At 35.7% G+C, this 9,243-nt stretch overlaps 3 protein-coding genes across 3 annotated transcripts in view; 2 read left to right on the forward strand and 1 right to left on the reverse strand.

Moving 5' to 3' along the window:
* Positions 1-589: 589 nt before the first annotated feature.
* Positions 590-1,367, forward strand: LOC125876628 (homeobox-leucine zipper protein ATHB-52-like). Its single transcript, XM_049557847.1, has one exon. It carries the CDS (start codon positions 635-637, stop codon positions 1,166-1,168), a length of 534 nt encoding a protein of 177 aa, XP_049413804.1. The 5' UTR covers positions 590-634; the 3' UTR covers positions 1,169-1,367.
* Positions 1,368-1,831: 464 nt separating this feature from the next.
* LOC125876296 (E3 SUMO-protein ligase MMS21) lies at positions 1,832-5,387 on the forward strand. The gene is made up of 7 exons (XM_049557442.1): positions 1,832-2,001; positions 2,093-2,164; positions 3,323-3,433; positions 3,532-3,642; positions 4,036-4,175; positions 4,718-4,803; positions 4,877-5,387. Exons 1-7 carry the CDS (start codon positions 1,906-1,908, stop codon positions 5,029-5,031), a joined length of 771 nt encoding a protein of 256 aa, XP_049413399.1. The 5' UTR covers positions 1,832-1,905; the 3' UTR covers positions 5,032-5,387.
* A 296-nt stretch (positions 5,388-5,683) lies between these two features.
* The window catches only part of LOC125875598 (uncharacterized), a 9,161-nt gene continuing 5,601 nt past the window's right edge, over positions 5,684-9,243 (reverse strand). Inside the window, exons 4-6 of the mRNA XM_049556581.1 lie at positions 8,096-8,352; positions 7,000-7,835; positions 5,684-6,909 (exon numbers count right to left, since the gene is read on the reverse strand). Coding sequence (XP_049412538.1) covers positions 5,784-6,909; positions 7,000-7,835; positions 8,096-8,352 — 2,219 coding nt within the window. The 3' untranslated portion in view covers positions 5,684-5,783. The remainder of the gene's footprint in view (positions 6,910-6,999; positions 7,836-8,095; positions 8,353-9,243) is intronic.

Below are 9,243 nucleotides of genomic sequence, written 5' to 3' on the forward strand. Positions count from 1 at the left end.
TATATATTAGTCGTGGTAAAATCAGCTCATTATTAGTAACTTAATATCGTCTAGTTAAGTTAGATTAATTATAACTTGTCTACTGGTTTGATTTAATGAATTGAAATTGAAACGAGTCATCAAACTATATATTGATTTGACCTAACGAATTGATTTCGATACCCAAACATACAAAATCAACTATTTATATATTGAAATTTATGTAACGTAACCTACACAAAGAATTTATGAAAGATGCACTACTATAAAAATACTAAAGAATCTCTTGGAAACATTTGTTGATAAAAAAAATTACCATTTTTTTTAGTGGTGAAACATTAGCTTTCACATTTATTTTTATTTTTTTTTTAAAAGAGGGAGGGTGGGAGGGGGGGGGGGGGATCAAGTTGAGCAAATTGAAATATGACACGTTAATTAACTATCTCGATTTCGATTTAATCGATTTTGAACCAAACAAATTTTAGAGTAATTGATCATGACTCGTTTATTGATTTGACCCATTTTAATATGCACAAATTTAAATCCACCCTCCATATCTCACCTCTATCTCCTATATAAATGCCAACAATAGAAAACCATTATCATTTCATTTCAAAGTCCCATATATACTCTTCCCATCCATTATTTTTCCAACATGAATAGTTCCTTCAATTCCCAAAACTTGCAAAAATACTCAAAACACAACAAAAAAAGGCTAAATCAAGAACAAGTTAGGCTTTTAGAGGCGAGTTTCGATTCAACTAAAAAACTCGATTTAGAGAAAAAACTCCAATTGGCAAGAGAATTAGGGGTTCCACCACGACAAATTTCGATTTGGTACCAAAATAGGAGAGCGCGATGGAAAAATCAGTGCATGGAAAATGACTATAATGCCCTTCAAGTTAAGCTTGAAAATGCATTATCTGAGAAAAGGCAACTTGAAAAAGAAACTGAAATTCTTCGAGGAGAATTGGAAAAAGCAAATGAAATGTTAATTGGACTGAAGTCAGGTGCACAAGGGCAAATTAGGGAATTTAGACTATCTAGTTCATGTTGTGAAGATGTGATTAGCTATAGTACTAAATGGGTACATAATTATGAGGTTAATTATTGTAATTTGCAAATTGATGAGCTTTATCCTATGATAGGTGTGGAAGAAGGGACCAAAAAATGTTGTTCAACTTGGTGAAGTGAATGAGAATTTTGGGAAATCTAATGAGAAAAAAAATCTCATATTCTCAATTGTACAATATCTTTCCTTTTTAGAGACTTTATTCGCACACCTAATAATTTCTCTCTCAAACAAAATTTTACATGAGCCATTATATGATGATTTTGGGCTTATCTTGTAATTTAACGTGTGACGTTCACATTAAATGTTTATGAACACCCAAGTACACATGCTACCTTTTTATTGTATATGTGTCTCAAATCAAAACTACGAGAAACAGGGAAAGGTAGTAAGTCAAGCCTCACGTATGGCATTGTTCCACCATCTATTTGTCTAGGTGATAGTGTGTTTTGTGACAGTCTACAAAAAAATTTCGTTAGACCTCACTTCATTAAGAGTATCACTACACTTTATATATATATATATATCTTTTCTAATTTATTTTTAATATGAAACTTCGCACTATTTAATGATGATTTATTGGTAATTTATAAGTTCAAATAGTGATACTAATTGCAACTTTCTGGTGTGAATATTGTTTAAGATGATTTGGGGGAAGAAACATCATAAATGGAACTTCCAGGGCCTTTTTGCAAGCAGATATAAAATTAATGACTAAATATGTATTTTCATAAATAGTATTCTGCCCTCGCGCTTCTACTACAAAAAGGTCACTTTTTCCCTCCAAATTTCAGAAAAAAAGGAACAAATAAAATCTAGTGTTTCAGTTCAAACGACGCCGTAAAATTCTCAGAATGGCGTCGACGTCCGGCGCAGGCAGCGGCGTAGCTGCCGGAAGGATCAGATCTCATACATCGGCGCTGTACTCCGACAGTCAATCCCTCATCCTTGTATTAAGCTTGCGCTCGCAACTTTTGAAATTGAACTTTAAATTTCAATTTTTCTCGTTCTTAATCGGACTGCTTTCGTTTTATATTGCAGGAAATTAGGAAGTCTGTGACTATGATGAAAGATATCGCGGTCCACTTGGAGAGAGATGAGAGAACCCAAATGGTACTTCATGATAAACCCTAGTTATATGTTCAATTTTTTTTTAATTCTTAAATGTTTCCCTTGTAATTAGAGCTATGTGAGCGGTAGATGTAGTATTGAACTTGAATCTCACCTTAATTTTTTACTTTTACATTGGTTAGTTTGAATGCTAATAATTATCTTAGTTTGTGCTCCCCTGGTCTCAATTTATATGGTGTTTGACTTGGACTTTTGAAATTTGTGGTTTAAAACAATCGCTGACCATTAGTGTGACTATGAATCAATCATGAAGGATCAAAGGAGAATTTTTAAGTTAGATTGTTTTTTATTATAGAAATGTGTCATTTTTCTCAGGATTGACTAAAAGGAAAAGTGTCCCATAAATTGGGACAAAGGGAATAGTTGTTTTGGTAATTTGTACTTTATCTTTGTCTGTCCGTCCCAATTCCAAACGGTTTTTGCTTTAACTTGATGTGCTTGTCAAATGACCAAGCTTAGGTTCACAAAAAGCTTTTGAAAATAATGTACTAGACAAGCTTTTCTTCAAAAGAAATGGTAATATTGCTTTTTGGGGGGTTGATGCAATATTTCTTTTGGCTTCATAATTCATAGTAGTCTCTATGTAGTTTGTAATTTTATTTTTTTTTAAAGAAGTTAAGACATTTATGTTTGAATTCACACCAAAAATTTGATGTGCTTACACCTAATACTGCAAATCTCACATTCTTTAGGGACGAGGGGTAAATTTCTAGAAATTCTACCAAATTTTGAAGCTTTGTTAGAATAATCATGTACATAGTCCATTGTGTTTCTTTTGACTTTTGGTACCAGTGTAATCTGCAATAGGAACTGAACCTCTAGTCAGAAATTGAACAAAATACCGGTTCAATGAAGCTATTTGAAGGTTATGAATATCCTAACTAATTGAAGAAAAAACTGGCTTGATAGTACTCGATTCCACCTATCAGTATGTAATGACTGATGATAGAACACATAAGGTTAGTTTCCTCAAAATGTTTAGGTGAATTATATGTTGATAGCTAGCAGATGATGTGATATCCTGTAAAATTGTTGATGTTAACAAGTTAAAAACTGATCCAAATATTGTTCAATATTATTGGGAACCATACAATTTCTTTCTTGATGGAATGTAAATAAGTTTGGCTTATTCTGTTGCAGGTAAAAGATCTTGAAGATGGTGTTGTTCAGTTGTTGGCAGCATCTGATGAGTGCATGCATCTATCTGAGGCAATTCAGTCTATAGGTGATGAATTAGAGCCTGGGCCAGAGGTGACTTTTCGTTCAAAATATATATATTGATCTTCTGCTGCTCAGCTTGGACTGTTAAGATTTCAATTATATGCATTCCCTATGTCATTTGTCTGCAGCCAACGAATTTTAAGAAGAAGTTTGATGAAGAAATTGCAAAATCAAAGGCTAGATCATCGTCTCACACTCAGAACCAGTCCTTGTTGAGAAAATTCCGGGAAGCCGTCTGGGTATGTTTTTCTTGTTAGTTGTACAACTTTTTGCATTCTTGTTTGGAAGAAAAGCAATCTTACTTATATTGAACAAGAGCACTGAGAAAAGAACTCAACCCTCCTGGGCTGAAAAAAACAACAAAGAGAAAGGAGCGGTAAAGAAGATGAAAGAGAAAAATAATAATAAAGAAGAGAGATGGTCCCAGCAAAAGGGGAGACTTTTTCCTCTTGAATGCCACCATCTGCTTTCTCCATTTAACCATGTCCAGTGGATGACTATTTCCATTTGAAATCTCCATTTATAGTTTTGATTAATTTGTATTCTAAATTTATTAACCCGTCTGTTATATTATTTAAGGGCTCTGTTGAGTAACCTCCTATGGTTTATTGAGCTCTTTCTTTCTTCTGCAGCATGTTCATCACGAAGGACAGCCAATGCCAGGTGACGAGCAGGAGGACATTGTAATGACCAGTACACAATGCAACCTTCTGAATGTGACTTGCCCATTAAGTGGAAAGCCCATTACTGAACTTGTTGAACCAGTTCGTAGGTATGGTGAATATCTTTCTTCCATTTCATACATATCTAGGTTACCAATGGAGAGGGTGCTTTAGACACGAGCATTTGTAGATAGTTACCCATGTAAGTGCTTTACATTTGCATACATATTTGATATGATCTATTCTCCCACTTGCCACTATACTAAGGTTCATTGCTCTGCGTATTCTTGATTCAGATGCTATAACCTCAATCCAGTACACTGCTTCTGACTCAAATGAGGCTTTTTATCACTATATTGTAACTAACTCTCAATAGAACTGTTGAGCCCAACAATTGGCTTTATTATAGTTTCTATGAGTTATTAAGTTGTAATGCACATCGGTAATTAAGGCGCATCAAATTCTATTAGGGTGCGGGAATGCTTCCTTATATTTTCTCTTCTCTCCATCTCAGAATTTTACACACAACCTCTTTTTTTGTTTTCTTGCATTCTTAGTTTTCTACTTTTTACCCAGTAATTCTGTATTTAGGTGTGTTACATCAGTAACAGGTTGATTAAAATATATGGTTTTCATATTTTGTTCGTTGCAGCATGGACTGCAAGCATATATACGATAAGAAGGCTATTATGCAGTACATGAAGTCCAAAAGTACACGTGGCCAATGTCCCGTTGCAGGTATTTGTGCTTTTCCTAACAAAAATGGGTTCCTATTCATTCAACAACTAAATGCAAGTTAATTTTCTTTCAGGTTGTCCAAAAATTCTGAAGGCGCAAAGGGTGTTATGCGACCCTTTCTTACTTATAGAAATTGATGAAGTCCGCTCTATGAGTAAGCAAAATGCTAGACCTGATGCGATAGAAGATTTTACTGCGCTGGATGAAGATGAAGATGAAGATGATTGAGGGTTTTGAGGTCCTGATGGACTGTTGACCCTCTAGAATCTAGATATCTAAATATTCAGGGTTCTACTCATAAACAGCTTATGTTTTTTGTGGAAAAAGAATGCCTTGTTTTGATCTTTTGGAAGTTTGGAGCGGAACTATTTTGGTTCTCTTTCCCAAGAAGGGGACATGAATATTTTGAAATTCCTAGAAATGAACAACTTGTGTAAATTGCGAATGGACCATTACCTAGTAGTCAATGAAGTGGATTGAAAATTGTGTTGGTGAAAAGATAACAGGTAGGTACCTTGTATAGTGACAGATGTCGAATAGTTTGAGACGTTCCAAAATAAATATGCGATGTTAGATTGAGATGGAAGAATTACAGCTCTTAGGTCCTACATGGTCTTGCAATAACATACATAATGACAGTTTCTGGATCAACTTTCATAAAGAGATACAATCTGGAACAAGATACATTTACCTAAAATAGAATCTCTCAAAGCTCAACAACAGTTAGTTCAGAAACTTAGGTAAACTAGAAGTAAACAATAACGCGTCCAGCACCTCAATTACAGCAGCAGTTAAAGAAACAGTACAGAAAATAGACACAACAAAGAGTCGAGCCACTGATTGTTCAAGATTTTTAAAAAAAAAACGAGTGAAAAAAAACTGAAATAGAAAGCCAAAATTTTGATTTTTTACATCTCGGAGTTCCAACTTATACTATTACATTGCAGTTCATAAAAAAATTCCCGGCATACGCCAATAAATCAAGTGGTTTTTTTTCTCATTACTATCCACTCTACAAGAGAACAAAGGCATAAAGTCTCAAATTTACAATGAGTAGAGACATCCTTCTCATCTAAATTGGTCAGTACACCATCTCTAAATATAAACTCCAGAGAAAAATTCTGAGAAGATTTGCATTTCTCAGTTTGGACACTGCTTTTCAAATGGCAGTTGCATTCTATCAGCTTGATTAACCTGTTCTCTAAGTTTCTACATTCACACAAGTTAGTTTGCTTGCATTCAAAGGATTCACTGTACCTTTCTTGTACTCGCTTCTCATCAAACGAAGTTGAATCATTAGCCAGCAACCATACCCTCAAAGCCGAATGAAGATTTGCAGCTAACGAGGCCAGAAAGTCATAAGCATCCTCTACTATAAACTCGGCCTTTTTAAGTCCCCACTCGTAGGAAAGCATTTTTTTCAAGATGCGCTGAAGGTTCAGCAGGCACTGAGGACAGCACCGATATAAACACACTATGCTAGAATCAGTAGAAAGATTGGAAGATATATTTGAACATTCAAGACCTATGTTATTGCCAACAGACTTTTGGTTGCTATCTCCAATTTCAAGGTTGTTCAGAGTGGACAATCTGCCATTTGAGTTGGAACTCAAAGTATAATTAGAATGCTCATCAATGCCACACCCGTCCCTGGAATGATTACTACCATCCTCTTGAACATCATCAATGTTTAACTCCATGAGCCCATTAGATTGTCTCTTTAATACACTATCTCCAATATTTCCTAAATGTTTGTCAGTATCATCTGGCATGCATGAATTATCATTAAGAACACTGTGTACAGAACAAGTAACTTGCCTAGAAGGGGCAGAATGGTTTACAGCCACCAAGTGGAGAGGCTCGTGTTCTACAGCTCCGATATCTGGAAAATTAGAAACACCATTTGCTTCTGGATTAGCAGGCGTACAATTTTCAGCAGTTAATTCTGGACGACATGTTTCTAATGTCTCTGCTTTGTCAAGGGGTTCTTCTAGCTCGCAACCTCCCTCCCTCAGAGGTGTATTCTCAGGAGCATCAGCACTTTCTGGAAGTCCAGCACAACCAATCTTTGGGTTTGCCTCTGCAAGTTGAGAGTCTCCCCCTAAACTGAAAGTAAAGCCATTTACATTAGATGTAAGGCTGGCAATAAGAAACCAAAGAAAACTGTACATGAACTACAGTTAGAACAAAACTTACCTCTGCAACGAATAAACCCAGCTATTAACCATGTCATCGAGATAAGCAACTTGGGATAAAAGACGAACAAATTGATACCTATCCCTCCCATTCTGAATTTTATCATTGATCTGTTCAACCAGAAGCTCAAGAACTTTTCGAACCTCTGCAGAAACTTCTCTGACGGATGAGTATTTGCCTCTGTATGCCAACAATCCAATAGCTATCAGGCCTCGCACCATACGGTATTTCTCTTTGCCTTTATTATTGTTGGGTGGAAGGGTAACATTTCCCGTTGAGATAATAGGACGAATGACACAAGAATTGAACGGCCAACCCTTCCAAGGTCCATTTATGTCAACACAAGGACCTTCTCTTAACTTGGATGTAAACCAGCAAAGTTCAGCAAAATGAGGATATCGCAGAATTTGATAGCCAAATGTGGTAATTGCTAACATCAAGTTTGATTTCCCTTTTACATTTCTACTGTTGGCTATTGCAGCAGTAGGAAGTGGACATTGTTTATTCACAGGCTCAATGGTTGATCTAAGATCTGACCTCTGACATTCTATGGCAGCATCGCCCTCAGATTTATCACTAGCTTCATCATTGCATGTCTGCAAGTGGACATGGTTTGTACGATGAATCAGCTGAATGAAGTGCTGAGCTATATCTTTTGACAACTTCGCGGCTGAGGAATCAATCAGACATTCTTGATCAAAATTTCTATCAAGCTGCTCAGAAAATCTAGAAACTGAATCTTCCAAGGGAAACGGGATACTGCTGTTCAATGGCTGACTTTTAAAGAACTGCCTCACTCTAACAGGGAGTGCTTCCAATGGTACATCAGATGTAGCCTGTTTAAGGGAAACAGGAAAAGGGCGTGGGGTGCAAAAGAGTGAGTTCTTAAATTAAAGTTGTAAAGTACTTGCACAATCTAGGATAGTCTTCTTAAAAGAATTAAAGAGAATCATATTGTATGCCACAAGCGGCTTTCTTGTTTCCGCATGCAACCTTGCGGATATAATATGACAAAACATCAAGGTGTATTCCTTTAACATAATATTCAAAAAGATATAAAGGTCCCAAGGCAAATTTAAGGACAAAAGGCACATACCAGAAGCATCACGGATGTGGCCATGCATATACTTTCCACTTGCTCAACAAAGGAGCTCCACAGATAGGAGGCTCTTTTGAGAGCATCTCCAGCCTGGTCAGCACTATGGTTAAAGCTCCTTTCCTCATCCTTGCCTAATGATTCAGGGTTTAATAAAGAGCAACCATCCTCTTGACAGACTAGGTCAGATGTTTCCATGGCCCATAAATCAACTCTTGGCATAAATATCATGCACTTCTCCACACTAGCACATCTCACTGTACAAGAGATACAAATTTACTACTTCAGTAAGATGTTTAAAATTTAACGAATCAATTTTAAAATAGAGAAAATACATAAAATCCCCCCTAAACTTGGCAACAAAACTTACTTTAGTACTTTAACTTTACAGGTAATTATTTACCCCCCTAATCTCTTTTCAAGTGAATTTAATATCACCCTAAAATTATAATACCAGTCTCACATTGGCAAGTGTATTCCACACGCTCCAAGTCATTGATACGTCAGCACCACATCATTGCCACATCAGTGCCACATAGAACATTATTTAAATTTTGATTTTTTAATTTCTTTTTTTTTTCTTTTTATTTATTCACAAATTTAGAAAGAAATTTTTTTTAGAAAAAATCAGCGCTTCTTCCTCAACTGTCACAATCCCCTTTGGTTAAAAAAAACAACTCAGCCACAATTGCAATTGAACAAACTCAGATTGATCCAAGATCTCAAAACTATTCTCACAATCACACAAAAACACATTTAATTTTGAAGACATTATCAAAACAATTAATAATGACTGAAAATTTAATTTGAGATGAAGAAATTGTAGATTTTTCATTAAAAAAAGCTTCAAGTTCATCACATTCAAACTCTGCGATAAATAATAATTTAGAAGCAAAAATAAATTATTGGCTTTTCTATTTTTTTCGTGTTCATCACACCCTTTTACTGATTCAAAGAAAATGGGGGTGGGATGGGGGTGTTTCAAAAAAAGAGAAAGAAGCTGGAAAGTTCTTCGAAGAAAAAAAAGAAAAAGGTGAGGCAAGTAGTGTTTGAGGCAGTGAGTCCGAAGAAAAAGAAAGAGGGTCGAGATGGGGTTTCAAAGAGGAGATATAGGGTCAAGATGGGGGTTTCAAAAAAGGAAAAAGAGG

The sequence above is a fragment of the Solanum stenotomum genome, chromosome 9 (genome assembly GCF_019186545.1).
Source record: "Solanum stenotomum isolate F172 chromosome 9, ASM1918654v1, whole genome shotgun sequence".
NCBI lineage: Eukaryota > Viridiplantae > Streptophyta > Magnoliopsida > Solanales > Solanaceae > Solanum > Solanum stenotomum.

Excerpts from the sequence above, each read along its gene's own strand:
- LOC125876296 (XM_049557442.1), top strand. The coding sequence starts at position 1,906 with ATGGCGTCGACGTCCGGCGCAGGCAGCGGCGTAGCTGCCGGAAGGATC. Across the intron at positions 2,002-2,092 it reads ACAGTCAATCCCTCATCCTT|GAAATTAGGAAGTCTGTGAC; the intron begins GTATTAAGCTTG and ends TTTATATTGCAG. Across the intron at positions 2,165-3,322 it reads GAGATGAGAGAACCCAAATG|GTAAAAGATCTTGAAGATGG; the intron begins GTACTTCATGAT and ends ATTCTGTTGCAG.
- LOC125876628 (XM_049557847.1), top strand. The coding sequence starts at position 635 with ATGAATAGTTCCTTCAATTCCCAAAACTTGCAAAAATACTCAAAACAC.